Source organism: Nerophis lumbriciformis, linkage group LG22 (assembly GCF_033978685.3).
Source record: "Nerophis lumbriciformis linkage group LG22, RoL_Nlum_v2.1, whole genome shotgun sequence".
In the NCBI taxonomy this organism is placed as follows: domain Eukaryota; kingdom Metazoa; phylum Chordata; class Actinopteri; order Syngnathiformes; family Syngnathidae; genus Nerophis; species Nerophis lumbriciformis.
In genome coordinates this window covers 746,768-773,539 of record NC_084569.2, presented here as the reverse complement: position 1 = coordinate 773,539, position 26,772 = coordinate 746,768, and the positions used below count along the sequence as shown (strand labels likewise).

Sequence of the window (26,772 nt, the reverse complement as noted above, 5' to 3'; positions counted from 1 at the left end):
CGAGCAGCCTAAACTGACAGTTGACAGGTGTTCAGCGTTTTCCTGCCCTAACCCTAACCCTAACCCTCTAACCCTAACCCTAACCCCCTAACCCTAACCTTGAAAATCATGTTTTAACTTAAAACATTTTTTATTTATTTATTTATTTTTTTTTAAGTTTTTTTAATTTTTGTAAAAAAAAAAAAAAAAATTTAAATTTAAAAAAATATTAAAACATTTTTTTTAAATTTAAAAAAATATTTAAAATTTGTTTGTTTTTATTTTGATTTTTTTTTAAATATTTTTAATTTTTTTAAATATTTTTTAAAAATTTTTACTTTTTAAAACTTTTTTAAAAATTTTTTTAACTTTTTAAAAAATGTTTTACCCTAACCCTAACCATAACCCTAACCCTAATCTTAACCCTAACCCTAACCCTAACCCTAACCTTGAAAATCATGTTGTAACTTAAAACATTTTTTTAAAGTTTTTTTAATTTTTTTTACATTTTTGTAAAAAAAATTTTTATTTTTTTTTATTTTTTAATTAAAAAAAAAAAAAACTAATTTAAAAAAAAAAAAAAATTAAATTTTTTTTATTTTTATTTAATTTTTTTTAAATATTTTTAACTTTTTTTAAAACTTTTTTTAAAACTTTTTTTAAAACTTTTTTTAAAACTTTTTTTTAAAGTTTTTTTTAACTTTTTTTTTATTTTTAATTTTTTTTTTACCCTAACCCTAACCCTAACCCTAACCCTAATCTTAACCCTAACCCTAACCCTATCCCTAAAAAAAAATGTTAATTGTTCAAATTGTTTAAAAAAATAAAAAAAAATTAAAATTGTTTTAAATTGTTTTAAAAAATTTAAAACAATTTAAAAGATAAAAATAAAAGTTTAAAAAAAGTTTTAAAAAAAATTACAAATTAAAAAAAATTAAAAAAAATTAAAAAATTTAAAAACATTTTTAAAAAATTAAAAAAAAATTGAAAATCATTTTTTACCTTGAAATTTTTTTTTACCTTGAAAAAAAAATATTTACCTTGGAAATTTTTTTTTACCTTGAAAATCATTTGTTTACCTTGAAAATCATTTTTTACCTTGAAAATCATTTTTTACCTTGAAAATCATTTTTAACCTTGAAAAAAAATGTTTACCTTGAAAAAATTTTTTTACCTTGAAAATCATTTTTAACCTTGAAAAAAAAATGTTACCTTGAAAAAAAAATTGTATCTTGAAAATCATTTGTTTACCTTGAAAATCATGTTTTGACTTAAAACTTTTAAATTAAAAATTTTTTTTTTAAATGTTTAAATTTTTTTTTTTTAAATTTAAAATATTTTTTAAATTTTTAAAATTTTTAAAAAATTTTTTAATTTTTTTAAAATGTTCTAAATTTTTTTTTAATTTTTCTAAATTTTTTTAAATTTTTTTAAATTTTTTAAAATTTTTTAAATTTTTTTAAATTTTTTAAATATTTTAAAAAAAAATTAACTTTTTCAAAACTTTTTTAAAACTTTTTTAAAACTTTTTAAAAAATGTTTTACCCTAACCCTAACCATAACCCTAACCCTAATCTTAACCCTAACCCTAACCCTAACCCTAACCCCTAACCCTAACCCTAACCTTGAAAATCATGTTGTAACTTAAAACATTTTTTTTTTAATTTTTTAATTTTTTAAAAGTTTTTTTAATTTTTTTTTTATTTAAAAAAAATTAAAAAAAATATTTTGTTTTTATTTTTATTTAATTTTTTTAATTTTTTAAAATATTTTTAACTTTTTTAAAAACTTTTTTTTAAACTTTTTTTTAAACTTTTAACTTTTTTTAAACTTTTTTTTAATTTTTTTTTTACCCTAACCCTAACCCTAACCCTAATCTTAACCCTAACCCTAACCCTAACCCTAACCCTAACCCTAACCCTATCCCTAATAAAAAAATTTAATTGTTCAAATTGTTTAAAAAAATTAAAAAAATTTAAAATTGTTTTAAATTGTTTTAAAAAATTTAAAACAATTTAAAAAATAAAAATAAAAGTTAAAAAAAAGTTTAAAAAAAATTTACAAAGAAAAAAAAATTAAAAAAATTAAAAAATTTAAAAACATTTTTAAAAAATTAAAAAAAAATTGAAAATCATTTTTTACCTTGAAAATTTTTTATACCTTGAAAAAAAAATTTACCTTGAAAATTTTTTTTTACCTTGAAAATCATTTGTTTACCTTGAAAATCATTTTTTACCTTGAAAATCATTTTTAACCTTGAAAAAAAATGTTTACCTTGAAAATTTTTTTTTACCTTGAAAATCATTTTTTACCTTGAAAATCATTTTTAACCTTGAAAAAAAATGTTTACCTTGAAAAAATTTTTTTACCTTGAAAATCATTTTTAACCTTGAAAAAAAAATGTTACCTTGAAAAAAAAATTGTATCTTGAAAATCATTTGTTTACCTTGAAAATCATGTTTTGACTTAAAACTTTTAAATTAAAAATTTTTTTTTTAAATGTTTAAATTTTTTTTTTTTAAATTTAAAATATTTTTTAAATTTTTAAAATTTTTAAAAATTTTTTTAATTTTTTTAAAATGTTCTAAATTTTTTTTTAATTTTTTTAAATTTTTTTAAATTTTTTTAAATTTTTTTAAATTTTTTAAAATTTTTTAAATTTTTTTAAATTTTTTAAATATTTTAAAAAAAAATTAACTTTTTCAAAACTTTTTTAAAACTTTTTTAAAACTTTTTAAAAAATGTTTTACCCTAACCCTAACCATAACCCTAACCCTAATCTTAACCCTAACCCTAACCCTAACCCTAACCCCTAACCCTAACCCTAACCTTGAAAATCATGTTGTAACTTAAAACATTTTTTTTTTAATTTTTTAATTTTTTAAAAGTTTTTTTAATTTTTTTTTTATTTAAAAAAAATTAAAAAAAATATTTTGTTTTTATTTTTATTTAATTTTTTTAATTTTTTAAAATATTTTTAACTTTTTTTAAAACTTTTTTTTAAACTTTTTTTTAAACTTTTAACTTTTTTTAAACTTTTTTTTAATTTTTTTTTTACCCTAACCCTAACCCTAACCCTAATCTTAACCCTAACCCTAACCCTAACCCTAACCCTAACCCTAACCCTATCCCTAATAAAAAAATTTAATTGTTCAAATTGTTTAAAAAAATTAAAAAAATTTAAAATTGTTTTAAATTGTTTTAAAAAATTTAAAACAATTTAAAAAATAAAAATAAAAGTTAAAAAAAAGTTTAAAAAAAATTTACAAAGAAAAAAAAATTAAAAAAATTAAAAAATTTAAAAACATTTTTAAAAAATTAAAAAAAAATTGAAAATCATTTTTTACCTTGAAAATTTTTTATACCTTGAAAAAAAAATTTACCTTGAAAATTTTTTTTTACCTTGAAAATCATTTGTTTACCTTGAAAATCATTTTTTACCTTGAAAATCATTTTTAACCTTGAAAAAAAATGTTTACCTTGAAAATTTTTTTTTACCTTGAAAATCTTTTTTTACCTTGAAAATCATTTTTAACCTTGAAAAAAAAATGTTACCTTGAAAAAAAAATTGTATCTTGAAAATCATTTGTTTACCTTGAAAATCATGTTTTGACTTAAAACTTTTAAATTTTTAAAAAAAAATTTAAATTTTTAAATTAAAAAAAAAAAATATTAAAATATTTTTTTAATTTTAAAATGTTTTTAAAAATTTATTTTAATTTTTTTTTAAATTTTTTTAAAAAAAATTAAATTTTTTAAATATTTTAAAAAAAAATTAACTTTTTTAAAACTTTTTTAAAACTTTTAAAAAAAATTTTTACCTTAACCCTAACCCTAACCCTCATCTTAACCCGAACCTTAACCGAAAAATAGGAATCGGGGGATTACTTTTCACAAGTAAGATTTAACATTAACGTATAATTGGTTGTATTTTATGAAAATAATATTAGCACAGAGTTGAGAAGGAGCAAAGATCTTCAATATTTGTATGTGAAAATCACAAAGAAATCTTCTGGGGGAGGATGACCCCCCTACAGGGGTTTGGTTTACAAACTTTCAGCCCCACCTAAAACAAAATTCACCAGCCGCCACTGATTATGATGCATTCTCATTTTAGGCAAAATATAAGACAATACTTTCTTAACAGTATTATTGTAACCAGGAATAAGACTTCAAGTAACAATATTCAAATACTAACATTGTTGGGTAAAACAGAATTTGGTTTTATTCTGAATCCAGTGAAACAGATTGGTGGTTTTAGCTGATATAAAGACTTTCAGGTGTTTATATATGTTTAAGTATTTGGCAGACGCTTTTATCCAAAGCGACTTACATAAAAAATACATATAAAACAATCACTGCAAACATTATCATTTAAGGGAAGAATGTAATAGAAAATATCAATACAAAGTGTCAAGACAGAATAAACTCTCTGCTGCTGAAGCAACAGAGATAAAGTCTATAAGATATATAGATATCTAATGTATTCATACATTGTTTATGTAGGATATACGCATGTATATATAACCTAATCATATTTTTTCTTCAACTTAAAAATAGCTTACCGTTTTTTTCCTCCTTCTCTGGGATTATATTCCCAGTTTTGATCTGGGACGTCTGGTCACTTATAGCGTATAAGAATATTATATTACTGTTAAGCAAACTATGAATAATAAAACATGTGTCTGTAATCATAGCTACACGTGTGACAAAAAAGGGGTGAAAATCAGTGGTATTCAGTGAGGTAAGATGAATTAAATGCGCTGACAGTTCATTGCTCCTGCCAAATGAATTGCACTGAGTGGAGCGGATCACCACTCCAAGATGGCGGCCGCGCGTCTCGTCTGCTCCAGTAGGCAGTAGCGCTCCATGCTGCGTCTACTTATAAGATGTCTATGGTTTTAACGTTAGCAGTGAGTTTGCAATTTAAAAGATAAAAATAAAAGTTTAAAAAAAGTTTTAAAAAAAATTACAAATTAAAAAAAATTAAAAAAAATTAAAAAATTTAAAAACATTTTTAAAAAATTAAAAAAAAATTGAAAATCATTTTTTACCTTGAAATTTTTTTTTACCTTGAAAAAAAAATATTTACCTTGGAAATTTTTTTTTACCTTGAAAATCATTTGTTTACCTTGAAAATCATTTTTTACCTTGAAAATCATTTTTTACCTTGAAAATCATTTTTAACCTTGAAAAAAAATGTTTACCTTGAAAAAATTTTTTTACCTTGAAAATCATTTTTAACCTTGAAAAAAAAATGTTACCTTGAAAAAAAAATTGTATCTTGAAAATCATTTGTTTACCTTGAAAATCATGTTTTGACTTAAAACTTTTAAATTAAAAATTTTTTTTTTAAATGTTTAAATTTTTTTTTTTTAAATTTAAAATATTTTTTAAATTTTTAAAATTTTTAAAAATTTTTTTAATTTTTTTAAAATGTTCTAAATTTTTTTTTAATTTTTTTAAATTTTTTTAAATTTTTTTAAATTTTTTAAAATTTTTTAAATTTTTTTAAATTTTTTAAATATTTTAAAAAAAAATTAACTTTTTCAAAACTTTTTTAAAACTTTTTTAAAACTTTTTAAAAAATGTTTTACCCTAACCCTAACCATAACCCTAACCCTAATCTTAACCCTAACCCTAACCCTAACCCTAACCCCTAACCCTAACCCTAACCTTGAAAATCATGTTGTAACTTAAAACATTTTTTTTTTAATTTTTTAATTTTTTAAAAGTTTTTTTAATTTTTTTTTTATTTAAAAAAAATTAAAAAAAATATTTTGTTTTTATTTTTATTTAATTTTTTTAATTTTTTAAAATATTTTTAACTTTTTTTAAAACTTTTTTTTAAACTTTTTTTTAAACTTTTAACTTTTTTTAAACTTTTTTTTAATTTTTTTTTTACCCTAACCCTAACCCTAACCCTAATCTTAACCCTAACCCTAACCCTAACCCTAACCCTAACCCTAACCCTATCCCTAATAAAAAAATTTAATTGTTCAAATTGTTTAAAAAAATTAAAAAAATTTAAAATTGTTTTAAATTGTTTTAAAAAATTTAAAACAATTTAAAAAATAAAAATAAAAGTTAAAAAAAAGTTTAAAAAAAATTTACAAAGAAAAAAAAATTAAAAAAATTAAAAAATTTAAAAACATTTTTAAAAAATTAAAAAAAAATTGAAAATCATTTTTTACCTTGAAAATTTTTTATACCTTGAAAAAAAAATTTACCTTGAAAATTTTTTTTTACCTTGAAAATCATTTGTTTACCTTGAAAATCATTTTTTACCTTGAAAATCATTTTTAACCTTGAAAAAAAATGTTTACCTTGAAAATTTTTTTTTACCTTGAAAATCTTTTTTTACCTTGAAAATCTTTTTTAACCTTGAAAAAAAAATGTTACCTTGAAAAAAAAATTGTATCTTGAAAATCATTTGTTTACCTTGAAAATCATGTTTTGACTTAAAACTTTTAAATTTTTAAAAAAAAATTTAAATTTTTAAATTAAAAAAAAAAAATATTAAAATATTTTTTTAATTTTAAAATGTTTTTAAAAATTTATTTTAATTTTTTTTTAAATTTTTTTAAAAAAAATTAAATTTTTTAAATATTTAAAAAAAAAAGTAACTTTTTTAAAACTTTTTTAAAACTTTTAAAATTTTTTTTTACCTTAACCCTAACCCTAACCCTCATCTTAACCCGAACCTTAACCGAAAAATAGGAATCGGGGGATTACTTTTCACAAGTAAGATTTAACATTAACGTATAATTGGTTGTATTTTATGAAAATAATATTAGCACAGAGTTGAGAAGGAGCAAAGATCTTCAATATTTGTATGTGAAAATCACAAAGAAATCTTCTGGGGGAGGATGACCCCCCTACAGGGGTTTGGTTTACAAACTTTCAGCCCCACCTAAAACAAAATTCACCAGCCGCCACTGATTATGATGCATTCTCATTTTAGGCAAAATATAAGACAATACTTTCTTAACAGTATTATTGTAACCAGGAATAAGACTTCAAGTAACAATATTCAAATACTAACATTGTTGGGTAAAACAGAATTTGGTTTTATTCTGAATCCAGTGAAACAGATTGGTGGTTTTAGCTGATATAAAGACTTTCAGGTGTTTATATATGTTTAAGTATTTGGCAGACGCTTTTATCCAAAGCGACTTACATAAAAAATACATATAAAACAATCACTGCAAACATTATCATTTAAGGGAAGAATGTAATAGAAAATATCAATACAAAGTGTCAAGACAGAATAAACTCTCTGCTGCTGAAGCAACAGAGATAAAGTCTATAAGATATATAGATATCTAATGTATTCATACATTGTTTATGTAGGATATACGCATGTATATATAACCTAATCATATTTTTTCTTCAACTTAAAAATAGCTTACCGTTTTTTTCCTCCTTCTCTGGGATTATATTCCCAGTTTTGATCTGGGACGTCTGGTCACTTATAGCGTATAAGAATATTATATTACTGTTAAGCAAACTATGAATAATAAAACATGTGTCTGTAATCATAGCTACACGTGTGACAAAAAAGGGGTGAAAATCAGTGGTATTCAGTGAGGTAAGATGAATTAAATGCGCTGACAGTTCATTGCTCCTGCCAAATGAATTGCACTGAGTGGAGCGGATCACCACTCCAAGATGGCGGCCGCGCGTCTCGTCTGCTCCAGTAGGCAGTAGCGCTCCATGCTGCGTCTACTTATAAGATGTCTATGGTTTTAACGTTAGCAGTGAGTTTGCAGCCTCACTGATTTAACTACACAGCAAATAAAAGTTACGTTACTTAGCCAATAAACGTTATCTTACATACAAAACTTACCCTTCTTTGTGCAACTTCAAATGTCGAACGAAGTTGGAAGTTGTTGCGTCTCCGTCTGTAATATTCCAACTGCGTGATTTGCATACGGCAATTCGTTTTTTGTTGACCAAGTCGTAGTTTTTATACCCGAACGAAACCAACTTTAACATAATTGTTTCTCACTGGCACGTTGTTGGACAACTCTTGTTCGGTGGTTGTACTGCAATTTGATTGGATGAATGCTGTGTGATGAAAACAACGTAGATCTCATTTGTTGTACTGACAGCACACCAGCTGACAGACACACACGCTGATAAGACGCAGACGAAGAAAATGAAAGATACGGAGCGCTCCCAAATAACTTTTTAAGCTTTGGATTTTGGGGAAAGTGGCAAGTCATGTCAAGTCAAAAGGCTCAAGTCCAAGTGAAGTCACAAGTCATTGATGTTAAAGTCCAAGTCGAGTTGCAAGTCTCTTTACATTTGTCAAGTCGAGTCTAAAGTCATCAAATTCATGACTCGAGTCCAAGTCATGTGACTCGAGTCCACACCTCTGCTATTTACTGATACTATCACTATCCTGCCTCCACACTCTGCAGTGGAAACGCAATGCTGATCAATATTTACCAATAGCAATCATTTCATCACAAAGTGCCAAGAACCCCTTGGTGGAAACATAGTCGTGCAAATGTTCTTCGAATCTTAAGTATTGGTTTTGCTTCATGAAGTTTGGGCCACATCTCTGTCACTGCACAAAGTCGCTAACCACCCGGCTTGACTCGTGTCAGGAGGTTTGTTGTTGTTAGGTGTGTATATCCCGGAAGGCTAAAAGAGTTATCTTTTCTTGAGAGTAGTTTTGACGTGCGCTACCAACATCTCAGTGACGTGCAGTCACTAGAGGCAGGTGAGGCAGGGCCTCACCTGCCATCATGGAAAGAAAAAAAATGTAAAAAGAAAAAAAAAAAATTAAATTGTTATATGTATCCAGTGATTATACTATAAAGTTATTTTCCATTTAACTTCACCAGTTTTAGATTATTTTTATTCAAAATCGCTGAATTTTCACATTTGCCGTTCAAATACTGAGAAGAGACGATGCGGTGAACAGCAGCCAGTTGAGGCACGTCACTCAGTTGTGCCTTAACATGGATTGCGCAATGACTCGGCTAACTGCTGGCCTGCTGTGCAGTGAGACCGTATTGCTATATGAATTATATTATACATTTCCATAGTTTAGTTAGCTGAGGTATATAATGTACAGTGTATTTTGTCAACAACTGTATGTGTGTAACGTATTTCTTGTGCTGAGCGATCATAAAACGGCTGCAAAAGACGCACTGACTGAGGCTCGCCTCCTGCACCCCCGCCGTAGAATTGTTATATCAACTAAAGCCCACACTTAAACTTTCCACGTGCAAGATTGAATCTATTTAAAAAAATTATTTCATAAGAAGCCAAAAAGTGCAAAAACAATAATGTTGGTGTTGGAGGAGTTGTGAATGGGACGGCGTGGCGCAGTGGAAGAATGGCCGTGCGCGACCCGAGGGTCCCTGGTTCAATCCCCAACTAGTACCAACCTCGTCATGTCCGTTGTGTCCTGAGCAAGACACTTCACCCTTGCTCCTGATGGGTGCTGGTTAGCGCCTTGCATGGCAGCTCCCTCCATCAGTGTGTGAATGTGTGTGTGAATGGGTAAATGTGGAAGTAGTGTCAAAGCGCTTTGAGTACCTTGAAGGTAGAAAAGCGCTATACAAGTACAACCCATTTATCATTTATTTTATTTAATGACTGCAGGGACACAACATTAGATACACCTGCAGACTGCAGGTGTACCTAATTCACAACTCCTCCAACACGAACATTATTGTTTTTGCACTTTTTGGCTTCTTATGAAATAACTTTTGTAACCTATTTTCATGGGCTTTCCTCTTTGTGATGTTAAGTTCCTGTTATGCGCTGTTATACAGTATATGCCTTGAGCTCTTATTTTGAAGGCGCTAAGAGCGGAAGTGATGTCACGTTGCGGAAGTTTTTGAAAGAAGGTAAATAAAGTGGTCCTCGTGTAAACTGGAGCCTCCGTGTTTGTTATTTTGTAGTTTCATACAGTATAGGCCACATTTATAAACCCTCGGTTACACTTTTTTAAATAGATTCAATCTTGCACGTGGAAAGTTTAAGTGAGGGCTTTAGTTGCGGTGCATGGACTTAATTTATAAGTAAAGGTAAGACCATAATAATGTTTTTTTTATTAAATGTGCTTTTTTGTGTGCTACAGTTTGTATGTGTAAAGTTAAGTTAAAGTAGCAATGATTGTCACACACACACTAGGTCTATTGAAATTTGTCCTCTGCATTTGACCCATCCCCTTGATCACCCCCTGGGAGGTGAGGGGAGCAGTGGGCAGCAACGGCGCCGCGCCTGGGAATCATTTTTGGTGATTTAACCCCCAATTCCAAGCCTTGATGCTGAGTGCCAAGCAGGGAAGAATGCTGGTATGAGCTTTTAAACATAACCCGTTAACTGCTGCCAATCAAATGGTGAATAAGATACTCTTTAGGGTTCATATGTTTGTAAATCTGACTGTGATGAAGTCAGTGCCTCACCAGCCATCAACCTCACCACACGTCACTGCAACATCTACAGGAATGAAGTAACGAATGTACTGTGTAAGTCAAGTGGTGGATATGAGTCAGTGGGCACAGTTTGAGCTCCTCTATCATTGGCTTTAGCGTACTGTGTGAAAACAACCTTCCTAAAATAGCTTCGTCCGAATCTTACATTTTCTGACAAATGTGTTTGAACGTGTTGTCGAGATTGCATTGATTTGATTGTCCAACCTTTAAATACAAACATCCTTGCCTTCATTTCGTCTGCTTTGGTCTTGATGAATTGACTTGATTCAAGATGAGAATTGTATTACGTATTTATTCTTGTCGTCATACCGTTCAATTTCTCCTACTTGGTAGCCGAGAGGTGTGATGTCCAGAATCACAGCAATTGAGCAATCTTGGAAGGACAAACATTTACCTTCTCATCATTGAATCCTAAAATAGAATGTTGACTCAGTTTGTTGGAACACTATCTTGGTCCTTTTTATATAACGAAAATATTGCACCCGTAGTATTTACCCTGTTTGAACCACTAATCATTACAATGCCATACCTGCCAACTTTTGAAATCAGAAAAACCTAGTAGCCAGGGTCCAGGGGCCGCAGGCCCCGGTAGGTCCAGGACAAAGTCCTGGTGGGGGGTTCCTTCGCCCCCCGACGCAAAATGATTATTAGCATTCAGACAGGTTAAAATGTTGCTAAAACCATCACTTTTCTATCAGTCACAGTGACTTTTCAAAACAAAAATATTACAGCAAGAATCATATGGGTTGATTGACATGTTTATTCTGTAAGCTAACTTCAATAGTTTGAAATTATTTTGACAGTTAATGCCAGTTATCCTGTCAACCTTTCACAAGACTTCAATTTGTTAATTGAAAGTATAAACAGTATAAACAACTTTTACAGTAAACAAATGGTAAAACAGTACTAAACAATTCCATAAAAAAAAAATTGGTGTCATTATTAACTTTCTGTCCAAGCTTGTATAATCTACTGCCTTGTTCAATTGTAAAAAATATTCTGTGCCTAAAATTCACATTTCTATCACAATTCTCATACTGTAAACATGGTAAGCTAACTTCATTAAAATTAATAGTCCTGTCAATAGCATGGAATTACAATTCAAATGTAGTTTTTTTGTAAGCCTTTCAAAAGAATTCAAAATATGAACAATTAATGAAAATTAATTGAAGCCATCAGACACTTGAAAAGTGGCACATCACATCTCTAATGTAATCATTTGAACTTTTCAACAGAAATAGCACTGCAAAAATATTAAGGACATACTTCTGTATTTTGGTAGTTATGCTGTCAACATTTAACAAGATTTCTTCAACTTGGACTTGAAAGCATAAATAGTATAAACACTTTTAACAGTATAACAGTACTAAACAATTCCAATAGATAACATTGGTGTCATTACCTTTTTGTTTGCTCAATTATTGCCTCCGTAAATAAAACTTCGGCATTTATCACATCTAAAGAATCTGTTTGGGCGACGAAAAAACGTTGAAAGTTTTCCACTTGTATCGCTAGCAACGGCATTAGACTTGTGTTTTTTTTGTCCCAACGTGGTCTTTTACATCGCTAATTCCTCCGTGTCCGATCGAAAAATCTTGTCTGCACAAGGTGCAATTCGCGTAGTTTTCACCCTTTTTGGAACGGGAGTTTTGAATATTCTTCACGGAATGACTGCAGTTTTCTTTTCGGTTTAAGACTCGTTTGCGATTTTTCTCCGGCTGATTCCATGATCGTTCGCTCGTTTGGAAACAATGGCAACTGGTGCCTCGTGCTTGGCAGCGGTGCTATAAATAGCCTCGCGCATGGCATTCGGAATGGCTCGATAGGAAGTTACGGGAAGCAGTGTCGACTGTCATTGTTGTTACGCGATTTCGTGAATAAAACTTAAAAAAAAATTTTTTTTTTTAATTAATGAAAAACCGTATTTTTTATCACTGCAACCGTAACCCGGAATAGGTTGATGAAAACCGTACTAATTACGGGAAAACCGGAGTAGTTGGCAGGTATGCAATGCATTAACGCCGTAAGAAAACAAGTGTACTATTAATACACCTCCTTTCTAGTTTAACCACCAGCACATAGCAGAGAAGTGATCGCCATGGCAACAGCTTGCTTTTTTCCCCCCCCCTCTGGGTGTGATGGTTTAACAATGGCTTGTAATGCCTTTAAACTTACCTGAGGGCGCAGATTTGTGCTTGCTGAACATAAAGTTTGTCGAGCTGTCTGGTTATTGGTTTAAATATTCGCATTTAAAACATTAAAATGAGCTTTTTAGCTGCCATGTAAATCACAATGCTGTCAAGTGGGTGCTTGTCAAAAATGCCATGCAAAGAAGTCCTCGTCATAAAAATGCAAAAGAGAATACAACAGTGCATTGTTGCATCCGTACAAGCCTGCTTCAGGCTGTCTCGTCCCTCAGCTGAGCGACCAATTAAAGTCCATCCTCCCACACGCCGCCTTATGAAGGTGGCATTGACAAAACATGAGATGCGGTTTATGTAATTTAGAATTCTGTTTTAAAAAAAAGCAAAACAGAGCGGTTATGTTATTCATCTGCAGAAAGCACAATAAGTGACGCATACTGGAAAATATGGCGTAGCGCAATAAGTTCTGAAAACTCCGAGGTGGATGGGGATATCGTAAAGGAGCACGGACAGCTGTGTAAAGGTTGCATTTACCCAGGCGGAGCAAAGTGGGAAAGGGTGGAGGAGGAGAGAGGGAGGGGGGAGTAGCTGAAGTCAAAGTGAATGCACTCCTTGTGGAGCTCACTTACTGCCGGTAAAGGCAATCCAGCGGGCGTATTTGGTGGCTTCTCGACGCCAGTGCGATGCCACGAGGAGTCCGCAGGTGACGGTGAGGGAGATGATGCCCATGATGATAAAGAAAAGCGTGGTGACCCACTCAGGGGGCAGCCGTGGCGGGATGCAGGTCCGGTCTCGTCCGTGGATGGTCTGACATTGCCGAACTAGACCAACTGTTAGAGCACCTGAATAGAGGAAGTACATATTTTATTAAACACGTAATAATAATAATAGTATTTATTAGGGGTGTAACGGTACGTGTATTTGTATTGAACCGTTTCGGTTCGGAGGTGTACCGAACGAGTCTCCACACGGACATATTAAGTAGCGTAACGCGCGTTGTGTAAACAATGCACACCGAGGCACAACACACGGCGTGCTAGCAGCTAACGGGCTAGGATAGACTGACCATACGTCCTCTTTTCACCGGACATGTCCTCTTTTGCGGGGCTGTCAGGGCGGAGTTTCTTAAATGCCTCAAATGTCCGGCGTTTTGAGTTGGGGTCGCGTGTATTTTCAATGTACGTTCAGGGTTAAGAAGGGGTTAAAAACAAAACAAACAGCAGCATTGGTGAGGGAGGGGCAGAGACAGAGAGAGAGACAGAGAGAGAGAGAGAGTTATGATAAACGCGCATGCGTCGCCAGGCTCTGCTTTTTATCCATAGATTGATCACATTTAGTTTTTTATTATCTATAGCAGGGGTGTCAAAAGTGTGCCCCGGAGGCCATTTTCTTTTTTTGTGAAGAAATGTTTAGAATTAAGTTCATGAATCCAGATGGATCTCTATTACAATCCCCAAAGAGGGCACTTTAAGTTGATGATTACTTCTATGTGTAGAAATCTTTATTTATAATTGAATCACTTGTTTATTTTTCAACAAGTTTTTAGTTATTTGTATATATTTTTTTCCAAATAGTTCAAGAAAGACCACTACAAATGAGCAATATTTTGCACTGTTATACAATTTAATAAATCAGAAACTGATGACATAGTGCTGTATTTTACTTCTGTATCTCTTTTTTCAACCAAAAATGCTGTGCTCTGATTAGGGGGTACTTGAATTAAAAAAATGTTCACAGGGGGTACATCACTGAAAAAAGGTTGAGAACCACTGGTCTAGGGTGTACCCCGCCTTGGGATAGGGCCCCCGAAAGGGACAATCAGTAGAAAATGGATGGATAAATATTTGATAAAAAAGTCAAAATTATGGGCTAAAAAGATAAAAACTCGACATTATGAGATAAATGGTCTCAAAAATGAGACTAGGTCGAAATTGTGGGATAAAAAAAATCATGATTATGAGATGGAATGTCGAAATTATAAGATAACAATTCACATTAATGAGATAAAAAGTCCAAAATATAAGATAAAAGGTCAAAATTATGAGATAAATATTTGGATACTTGGCAACGTCTCTGATATCAGCATGATAATGATAGCATGTTTTATGGTAGCTTTTTAACTAGTTTTGTGAGTTTAAAACGTAAACATTATGGTTTTTGACACTCGGTGCTGTCAAGCAAGTATTTGGATACTCTCCACCATCTTGTTACTATGCTATTGTCTCTAATGTTAGCATGGCAACGTTAGCATGCAAATGTTTTATGCTCGTTTTTTTTTGCTAATTTTGTATGTTTAAACCTAAAAATCATGGATTTGGATATTTGACGCCATCTTAGATGTATGCCAACTTCGACCCCGGTTAGAGGTTCAGGGGACAGAAAGCAGGCCCATCAAAATTTCCGCGGGAATTTTCTAGTTTGTATTCTTACATAGACTGACCATACGTCCTCTTTTCACCGGCCATGTCCTCTTTTGCGGAGCTGTCAGGGCAGAGTTTCTTAAATGCCTCAAATGTCCGGCATTTTGAGTTAGGGTTGCGTGTATTTTCAATGTACGTTAAGGGTTAAAAAGGGGTTAAAAAGAAAACAAACAGCAGCATTGGTGAGGGAGGGGCAGAGACAGAGAGAGAGAGAGAGTTATGATAAACGCGCATGCGTCGCCAGGCTCTGTTTTTTTATCCATAGATTTATCACATTTAATTTTTTATTATCTATAGCAGGGGTGTCAAAAGTGTGCCCCGGAGGCCATTTGCGGCCCACAGCTAATGTTTTAAAGGCCCACGGCACATTCTAAAAATACTATTAAAATAAACAACAACATAACAAAAGTGAAATAAAAAAGGTTAAATGTAATTTAGAAAAAGTTGCAATGTTGACTAATAAAACAAAGCTGGTTTTTTTTCTTTCAAACTGTCATTGCTCCATACTTGCCAACCTTGAGACCTCCGATTTCGGGAGGTGGGGGTGGGCGTGGTCGGGGTGGGACGGGGGCGTGGTTGGGGGCGTGGCTAAAAGGGGAGGAGTATATTTACAGCTCGAATTCACCAAGTCAAGTATTTCATATATATATATATATATATATATATATATATATATATATAAGAAATACTTGACGTTCAGTGAATTCTAGCTATATATATATATATATATATATATATATATATTTATTTATTTTATTATATATATATATATATATATATATATATATATAAAATAAATACTTGAACTTCAGTGTTCATTTATTTACATATATACACACACATATGCACTAGATGGCAGTATTGTCCTGTTTAAGAGTGTCACAACATTGCTGTTTACGGCAGACGAACTGCTTTACGGTATACAAAAAAGTGACTGCTGTTGTTGTGTGTTGTTGCCACGCTGGGAGGACGTTAATGAAACTGCCTAACAATAAACCCACATAGGACACCAAGAACTCGCCCTCCATCATTTTATAGTTATAACGTGATTGGGCAGATATGCTTTTTTATATTGTGGAGGACCTGAGTCCGCCTGAATTTCGGGAGAAAATTTGTCCCGGGAGGTTTTCGGGAGAAGCGCTGAATTTCGGGAGTCTCCCGGAAAATCCGGGAGGGTTGGCAAGTATGCATTGCTCAAAACATAATATTGAATCAAAATCAATGTTATTATGAATTATTGACCTATCCAAGGTTCCCATTACTTCACATCAAATATTACACTAAGAAAAATATTTTTGGTGGAAGATTTTGCAAATTTGGTAAATAAATAACCCCAAAATGTATATTTTGTTGCTTTCTTACTGTACCGAAAATGAACTGAACCGTGACCTCTAAACCGAGGTACGTACCGAACGGAAATTTTTGTGTACCGTTACACTCCTAGTATTTATACAAACACCTTAAAACAGTGGTTCTTAAGCTTGTTGGAGGTACCGAACCCCACCAGTTTCATATGCACATTCACCCAACCCTTCTTTAGTGAAAATTTTTTTTTTTTTTTTTTTTCAAATTCAAGACAAATTATATGTTTTTGGTAACACTTTAGTATGGGGAACATATTCTAAGTAACAAAGACTTAATTTAGAGTTTTTTGGACACTAGGGGAACATATTCTAAGTACCGTATTTTCCGCACTATAAGGCGCACCTAAAAACCACAAATTTTCTCAAAAGCTGACAGTGCGCCTTATAACCCGGTGCGCTTTATATATGGATAAATATTAAGATTCATTTTCATAAAGTTTCGGTCTCGCAACTTCGGTAAACAGCCGCCATCTTTTTTCCCGGTAGAACAGGAAGCGCTTCTTCTTCTACGCAAGCAACCGCCAAGGTAAGCACCCGCCCCCATAGAACAGGAAGCGCTTCTTCTTCTACTGTAAGCAACCACCCGCCCGCGTAGAAGAAGAAAAAGCGTGCGGATATCACCGTACGTTTCATTTCCTTTGTGTGTTTACATCTGTAAAGACCACAAAATGGCTCCTACTAAGCGACAGGGATCCGGTTCATGAAAAGACGCAATCTCTCCATCCGCACACGGATTACTATTTCACAGCAACTGATATTCCTGTGAACCGCACTGTGGATACAATGGGAGCACGTACGGTGAATATTCGCACCACAGGGAATGAGAAGTCATCCTTCACTGTGGTTCTAGCTTGCCATGCTAATGGCCAGAAACTTCCACCCATGGTGATATTCAAAAGGAAGACCTTGCCAAAAGAGACCTTTCCAGCCGGCGTCATCATAAAAGCTAACTCGAAGGGATGGATGAAGAAAAGATGAGTGAGTGGTTAAGGTAAGTTTAAGTTTACGCGAAGAGGCCGGGTGGCTTTTTTCACGCAGCTCTGTCCATGTTGATATACGTATGTTTGTGATTGCACATTTGCGTACATTTTGGGAGTGAACAGAGTTGTTAGAACGCTGGTTTTTAATATATTATTAAAGTTTGACTGACCTATCTGACTGTTTTTTTGACATTCCTTTAGCGCAGTTAGATGCGGCTTATAACACGGGGCGGCTTATAGGTGGACAAAGTTTTGAAATATGCCGTTCATTGAAGGCGCGGCTTATAACCCAGGGCGCCTTATGGTGCGGAAAATACGGTAACAAAGACTTAATTTAGAGTTATTTGGTTAGGGTCAGGGTTAGAGGTTTAGGGTTATAATAAGGCCATGCCAAATAAGGCATTAATAAGTACTAGTTAAGAGCCAATATGTTACTAATTTGCATGTTAATAAGCAGCTAATTAATGGTGAATAAGTTCCCCATACTATAGTGCTACCATGTTTTTTTACTGGTGCACAAAATGAAGCGTGCATGAACATCACCTTGTTCAAAGAACAAAACCAACACAGTGCATAAACTCACAACAAATGACACACCTGCAAATCAGTCTGACTTCTGCTGTTGCATTATCCGTAATACACATATCGGGAGAAGTTTTTATTTACACGATGAGTCGGGTGTGTCTTGACCTCCTCCGAACCACTGAGCCCGACTCACCGAACCCCTAGGGTTCCATCGAACCCAGGTTAAGAACCACTGCCTTAAAAGCCTAAAATCTGTGTCTAAAAAAAAATGACATGATCCTTAAAGGGAAGTCCAAAGTGCAGCTGCTCTGCTTGCAATAATGCCCAGAAGGAATGCAAAGCCATCTTTAATTTGCCACAGATACTGTGTCCACTCAGGGGTGAATGTTGTTTCTCCACTCCAATTATAGCAGCCAAAGACACATTCAATTGCTCTTCTATACAGGCCTGGGCCAACACCTCATTTTCCATCCATCCATCCATCCATCCATCTTCTTCCGCTTATCCGAGGTCGGGTCGCGGGGGCAGCAGCCTAAGCAGGGAAGCCCAGACTTCCCTCTCCCCAGCCACTTCGTCCAGCTCTTCCTGTGGGACCCCGAGGCGTTCCCAGGCCAGCCGGGAGACATAGTCTTCCCAACGTGTCCTGGGTCTTCCCCGCGGCCTCCTACCGGTTGGACGTGCCCTAAACACCTCCCTAGGGAGGTGATCGGGTGGCATCCTGACCAGATGCCCGAACCACCTCATCTGGCTCCTCTCCATGTGGAGGAGCAGCGGCTTTACTTTGAGCTCCCCCCGGATGACAGAGCTTCTCACCCTATCTCTAAGGGAGAGCCCTGTCACCCGGCGGAGGAAACTCATTTGGGCCGCTTGTACCCGTGATCTTGTCCTTTCGGTCATAACACAAAGCTCATGACCATAGGTGAGGATGGGAACGTAGATCGACCGGTAAATTGAGAGCTTTGCCTTCCGGCTCAGCTCCTTCTTCACCACAACGGATCGATACAGCGTCCGCATTACTGACGACGCCGCACCGATCCGCCTGTCGATCTCACGATCCACTCTTCCCTCACTCGTGAACAAGACTCCGAGGTACTTGAACTCCTCCACTTGGGGCAGGGTCTCCTCCCCAACCCGAAGATGGCATTCCACCCTTTTCCGGGCGAGAACCATGGACTCGGACTTGGAGGTGCTGACTCTCATCCCAGTCGCTTCACACTCGGCTGCGAACCGATCCAGCGAGAGCTGAAAATCCTGGCCAGATGAAGCCATCAGGACCACATCATCTGCAAAAAGCAGAGACCTAATCCTGCAGCCACCAAACCGGATCCCCTCAACGCCTTGACTGCGCCTAGAAATTCTGTCCATAAAAGTTCAGAACAGAATGGGTGACAAAGGGCAGCCTTGGCGGAGTCCAACCCTCACTGGAAACGTGTCCGACTTACTGCCGGCAATGCGGACCAAGCTCTGACACTGATCATACAGGGAGTGGACCGCCAAAATCAGACAGTCCGATACCCCATACTCTCTGAGCACTCCCCACAGGACTTCCCGAGGGACACGGTCAAATGCCTTCTCCAAGTCCACAAAGCACATGTAGACTGGTTGGGCAAACTCCCATGCACCCTCAAGGACCCTGCCGAGAGTATAGAGCTGGTCCACAGTTCCACGACCAGGACGAAAACCACACTGTTCCTCCTGAATCCGAGGTTCGACTATCCGGCGTAGCCTCCTCTCCAGTACACCTGAATAGACCTTACCGGGAAGGCTGAGGAGTGTGATCCCACAATAGTTAGAACACACCCTCTGGTTCCCCTTCTTAAAGAGAGGAACCATCACCCCGGTCTGCCAATCCAGAGGTACCGCCCCCGATGTCCACGCGATGCTGCAGAGTCTTGTCACCTCATTTTGATCAATGCTATATTGGCCTACAAATTAAAACCAATAGACAATATTATTGTTGAGACCAAATCAACCACTACATGTATATCCTTTCAAATGCAATAAACTTGTATTTCTGGAATATTTTAACACTGTAAACAAAATGTAAACGTTCAAACCTCCCAAGTTAAATAAAACAAACAAAAACAACGTCGTCTCTTGGCAAAATTTTGCACTTGGATAAAAATCACAACCACAAGCAAAACAATGGGTTCTGTCTCTGTTAAGGAGGGGCTGAAACAACATCCCAGACACAACAGGAACATTCCTACCATCAACAGTCAAAGCCTGACCAAGTACTGATATTCATATTACAAACAGGGCATAATCGATTAAAACATGTATGCAAAGTTCAAGATTGCCCCATCGGAACATTGCCCAAGTCAGACAAGAAGCATGACAACAGGAATGCCCCTAAGAACAATTGTTTGGCCACAACTAGGGATGTCCCGATCCAGGTTTTTGCATTTCTGATCCGATACCAATACTGACCGATACCGATACTGGCCTATCCGAGCATGTATTAAAGTTTAAAGTTATTTAGCCTACTTAGTTGTCAGAATCATGTTGAAAAGGGTTTTAGTACTCTTGATAACAACTAGCCAGCTGAATTAGGGGAGTTTGAATAATACACAATGGTTGGTAACAAGAAACTGACCTGTTTATTCAAGGATAAACACAAAATAGACAAAATTATACATGACAAACAGAAATGGCATCATTGAACTAGGGCTGGGCGATATGGCCTTTTTTTAATATTGCGATATTTTGAGGCCATATTGCGATACACGATATATATCTCGATAGTTTGCCTTAGCCTTGAATGAACACTTGATGCGTATAATCACAGCAGTATGATGATTCTATGTGTTTTGATTGATTGATTGAGACTTTTATTAGTAGGTTGCACAGTGAAGTACATATTCCGTACAATTGACCACTAAATGGTAACACCCCAATAAGTTTTTCAACTTATTGGGGTCCACTTAAATTGTTTCATGATACAGATATATACTATCAGATATATACTATCATCATAATACAGTCATCACTAGGGCTGCAGCTAACGATTATTTTTCTATCGATTAATCTATAGATTATTTTTTTCGATTAATCGGTTAATCTATAGATTATTTTTTTCGATTAATCTATAGATTATTTTTCCTTTTACCTATTTTTTTTTAAATTTAAAATGAAGAGGAAAAAATAAATGTAGGCCAGTTTTTTCAAAAGGCATGGCTTTTATTTACAAAAAAAAAAAGTATGGCCACTCAGTCAACATTGACAACAACATGACAACATATTCTGTAACAATGTAAACATTTAAAACTTTTAACATTTAACAAAATTAAAAGTAGCTTATTTGCTTTTTAATGTGCAAATATAAAAGTAAACATCCAGTGCAAATCTTAATATTCTGGAATAGTATAAGCATTTCAAAAGTAAAAGTATTGCTTATTTTGCTTTAAAATGTGCAAAAATAAAGATAAACATCCAATACAAAAAAGTGCAAAACGGAAATATTCTGTAACAAGTGTAAACATTTCAACAAAAGTAAAAGTATTGCTTATTTGCTAAAATGTGCAAAAATAAAGCTAAACATCCAATACAAAAAAAGTGTACAGTGTAAACATTTCAACAAAAGTAAAAGTATTGCTTATTTTGCTTAATAACACAACAATGATAGTATGATTAAAGTGAAAGTCAATTGTTCGTTTGTACATAGTATATGTAACTGTTAATGTTGTAAAAGGTATTTGCACAACTAATTAACGTTAGCGTTTGTGACACGTCTTGTGCCGTGGGGTTCTTTCAGGACCGACAGACTGAACGCCAGACGGCTTTGCCAGGTTTACAATCTTTTAATTTTACACAAAGTCTTTTCTCTTCCAACTGCGCGGATCGCGCATTTGGGCACGATTGCGGCGTCGCTCCCGGCGCGCCCCGCCTCGCCGCTCGCTCGCCGCCGCCGCCTCTCCACAGCGTTAAAGAGGAGCGCGTCTTTGTAAACACTGAACAGGGACGCCAAACGCGCCTCTCAGAGCGAAACGGTGCTTTAGTTTATGAATTTACAACGCAGATACAAATGACACATTCATGTTTTTGTGTAATAATGACAACGTATACGCACGCGGACGATTGACTTGTTGATGGTGATGGCAAGAACGCTGTCGGGGGTTTTCTTTTCAAATGTTCGTTCATAGCCGTTGTGCTGCTATGATAGGCCATTTCCGCTCGACACAGTGTGCATACAACAACATTATTAGGCCGTTTATTGAAATACTCCCACACTTTTGACGACTTTTGGCGTGCTTTTTTCCCCTCGCTCGCATCGTCTGCTTTGCGCTCCGCCATGACAGTAAAGTAGTGTGACGTAAATATGCGACGCGCCGACGCACAAAAACGGCGTCGACGTATTTACGTAACCGATGACGTCGACTACGTCGACGCGTCGTTTCAGCCTTAGTCATCACACAAGATAATCACATTGAATTATTTACATTATTTATAATCCAGGGTGTGGAGGGGGGCGCCTGATGTAAGTGTCAAAAAGACAGCCAAAAGAGTTTGATATGAGAATAAATCTAAAGTTAAAATATAGGCTAGAAATGCACCCATTTGCAGGAAATGTAGTCTTGATTTTCAAAATGTTCTTTCAAGGCTTGCATGTCTACATTAAAACATTCTTCTTCATACTGCATTAATATATGCTACTTTTAAACTTTCATGCAGAGAAGGAAATCACAACTAAAAAAATCACTAATTTTTTCATACGGTGTTGATCTGGAAATTTTTGCCTCGGCATTTTGATGGTGTGGACGTGTGGCACCGAATGGAGATAAGCGTCTCGACAGACGTCACAATATTTGAACAATGATGACGAAAACTGTTTTCTCTGTCGTGTCCGTGTGTCGAAAATTGTTATGCGCTTATTTTTTTATTTGATTTTGTGCGTGGCATAGATTTGCTATGCGCAGAGGACGCTTAAACAGTGCGCAATTGCACAAGCGCGCACCTTAGAGGGAGCGTTGCTCGCACGGCTGCGCTAGCATCACAGCTAACGTTAGCCATGCTGCTACCTCTCTGCTCGGGGAGGACGTATACGTATGTGACGTATGACGTGACAGTATGTGACGTGTGTAAGAAGGTGCGCTTGCTGTCTGTGAGAGGGAGACACAGAAAAGAGTGAGAAGAGCCTGTAGTGCAATGCCAGCAGCTAAAAGCAACTGCGTGAGAATCCACAGACCTGTGGATGTGTTGAAGGTGTGCTGGAAAATGCGGAACGGAAATTACGGAGCAGCAGAAAAGTGGAATGTATTATTTAAATCGGTGCGTTGGAAAAAACGGACCGGAGTGGTTTTTTTTAAAACTGGATCTGGATCGGCATTTTCCCATGCCTTGCCGATACCCAATTTTTGGCAAATATCGGAAGCCGATCCGATCCAAATATCGGATCGGGACATCCCTAGCCACAACCAGAGACTTCGTAGAAAAAACTGCATAGGAGTCAGGTATCTGCAGCGGACCGTATCATTTGTTTTGGAAACGGGCATTCCCATTTAGAAGTGAACCAGAGGAAGAAGTAGTATCTCTGTTAGAGAAATGAGACCCAAGTGGCGTCAAGGCAAAGTGTCGGCAGTTAAAGCAGGAACATGCTTCACTGGCACCGGTACTCTGGATGGAAGAATTCCATTAGGCTGCATCCTGAAGGGGAATGTCTAGCTGACTAAGCAAAAGCAGATCAGTGCAGCAGTGTACACTTGATGCTCCCTGGTCCTTTCCATCAGTGGTCTAGCTGTCACACATTAATTAGCAAATGTACACACATAACCAGAGAGGTAATTGCCCTGTGTGGACAAATTAGCAAAACCGTAAATCAATAAAAAAGAAAAAAAGAAAACCCAACTCTGATAGTGGGCAATAGAAACCACAAACAGCCATTTGTAAAAGTCAATGTTCTCAACCATTTCTGACCTTTTATAGATAGAACAAGGAAATCAAATGGTGGCTCACCAGATGGGCAGATACTTATGTTAGATCCACTATGGACTGGACTCTCACACTATTATGTTAGATCCACTATGGACTAGACTCTCACACTATTATGTTAGATCCACTATGGACTGGACTCTCACACTATTATGTTAGATCCACTATGGACTGGACTCTCACTATTATGTTAGATCCACTATGGACTGGACTCTCACTATTATGTTAGATCCACTATGGACTGGACTCTCACACTATTATGTTAGATCCACTATGGACTGGACTCTCACTATTATGTTAGATCCACTATGGACTGGACTCTCACTATTATGTTAGATCCACTATGGACTGGACTCTCACACTATTATGTTAGATCCACTATGGACTGGACTCTCACACTATTATGTTAGATCCACTATGGACTGAGTCACTGGACTCTCACACTATTATGTTAGATCCACTATGGACTGAGTCACTGGACTCTCACACTATTATGTTAGATCCACTATGGACTGGACTCTCACACTATTATGTTAGATCCACTATGGACTAGACTCTCACACTATTATGTTAGATCCACTATGGACTGGACTCTCACTATTATGTTAGATCCACTATGGACTGGACTCTCACTATTATGTTAGATCCACTATGGACTGGACTCTCACTATTATGTTAGATCCACTATGGACTGGACTCTCACTATTATGTTAGATCCACTATGGACTGGACTCTCACACTATTATGTTAGATCCACTATGGACTGAGTCACTGGACTCTCACACTATTATGTTAGATCCACTATGGACTGAGTCACTGGACTCTCACACTATTATGTTAGATCCACGATGGACTGGACTCTCACTATTATGTTAGACCCACTATGGACTGGACTCTCACTATTATGTTAGATCCACTATGGACTGGACTCTCACTATTATGTTAGATCCACTATGGACTGGACTCTCACACTATTATGTTAGATCCACTATGGACTGAGTCACTGGACTCTCACACTATTATGTTAGATCCACTATGGACTGGACTCTCACTATTATGTTAGACCCACTATGGACTGGACTCTCACTATTATGTTAGACCCACTATGGACTGGACTCTCACTATTATGTTAGATCCCCTATGGACTGGACTCTCACTATTATGTTAGATCCACTATGGACTGGAATCTCACTATTATGTTAGATCCCCTATGGACTGGACTCTCACTATTATGTTGGATCCACTATGGACTGGACTCTCACTATTATGTTAGATCCACTATGGACTGGAATCTCACAATATTATGTTAGATCCACTATGGACTAGACTCTCACACTATTATGTTAGATCCACTATGGACTGGACTCTCACACTATTATGTTAGATCCACTATGGACTGGACTCTCACTATTATGTTAGATCCACTATGGACTGGACTCTCACTATTATGTTAGATCCACTATGGACTGGACTCTCACACTATTATGTTAGATCCACTATGGACTAGACTCTCACACTATTATGTTAGATCCACTATGGACTGGACTCTCACACTATTATGTTAGATCCACTATGGACTGGACTCTCACTATTATGTTAGATCCACTATGGACTGGACTCTCACTATTATGTTAGATCCACTATGGACTGGACTCTCACACTATTATGTTAGATCCACTATGGACTGGACTCTCACTATTATGTTAGATCCACTATGGACTGGACTCTCACTATTATGTTAGATCCACTATGGACTGGACTCTCACACTATTATGTTAGATCCACTATGGACTAGACTCTCACACTATTATGTTAGATCCCCTATGGACTGGACTCTCACTATTATGTTAGATCCACTATGGACTGGACTCTCACTATTATGTTAGATCCACTATGGACTGGACTCTCACTATTATGTTAGATCCACTATGGACTGGACTCTCACACTATTATGTTAGATCCACTATGGACTGAGTCACTGGACTCTCACACTATTATGTTAGATCCACTATGGACTGAGTCACTGGACTCTCACACTATTATGTTAGATCCACTATGGACTGGACTCTCACACTATTATGTTAGATCCACTATGGACTAGACTCTCACACTATTATGTTAGATCCACTATGGACTGGACTCTCACTATTATGTTAGATCCACTATGGACTGGACTCTCACTATTATGTTAGATCCACTATGGACTGGACTCTCACTATTATGTTAGATCCACTATGGACTGGACTCTCACTATTATGTTAGATCCACTATGGACTGGACTCTCACACTATTATGTTAGATCCACTATGGACTGAGTCACTGGACTCTCACACTATTATGTTAGATCCACTATGGACTGAGTCACTGGACTCTCACACTATTATGTTAGATCCACGATGGACTGGACTCTCACTATTATGTTAGACCCACTATGGACTGGACTCTCACTATTATGTTAGATCCACTATGGACTGGACTCTCACTATTATGTTAGATCCACTATGGACTGGACTCTCACACTATTATGTTAGATCCACTATGGACTGAGTCACTGGACTCTCACACTATTATGTTAGATCCACTATGGACTGGACTCTCACTATTATGTTAGACCCACTATGGACTGGACTCTCACTATTATGTTAGACCCACTATGGACTGGACTCTCACTATTATGTTAGATCCCCTATGGACTGGACTCTCACTATTATGTTAGATCCACTATGGACTGGAATCTCACTATTATGTTAGATCCCCTATGGACTGGACTCTCACTATTATGTTAGATCCACTATGGACTGGACTCTCACTATTATGTTAGATCCACTATGGACTGGAATCTCACAATATTATGTTAGATCCACTATGGACTGGACTCTCACAATATTATGTTAGATCCACTATGGACTGTCCATCCATCCATCCATCTTCTTCCGCTTATCCGAGGTCGGGTCGCGGGGGCAGCAGCCTAA

The 26,772-nt window shown here is 35.2% G+C and overlaps 1 protein-coding gene across 1 annotated transcript in view; it reads right to left on the bottom strand.

Moving 5' to 3' along the window:
• The window catches only part of LOC133596155 (uncharacterized protein C16orf52 homolog B), a 66,655-nt gene that overhangs the window by 7,996 nt on the left and 31,887 nt on the right, over window positions 1-26,772 (bottom strand). Inside the window, exon 2 of the mRNA XM_072915801.1 lies at window positions 13,213-13,425. Coding sequence (XP_072771902.1) covers window positions 13,213-13,425 — 213 coding nt within the window. The remainder of the gene's footprint in view (window positions 1-13,212; window positions 13,426-26,772) is intronic.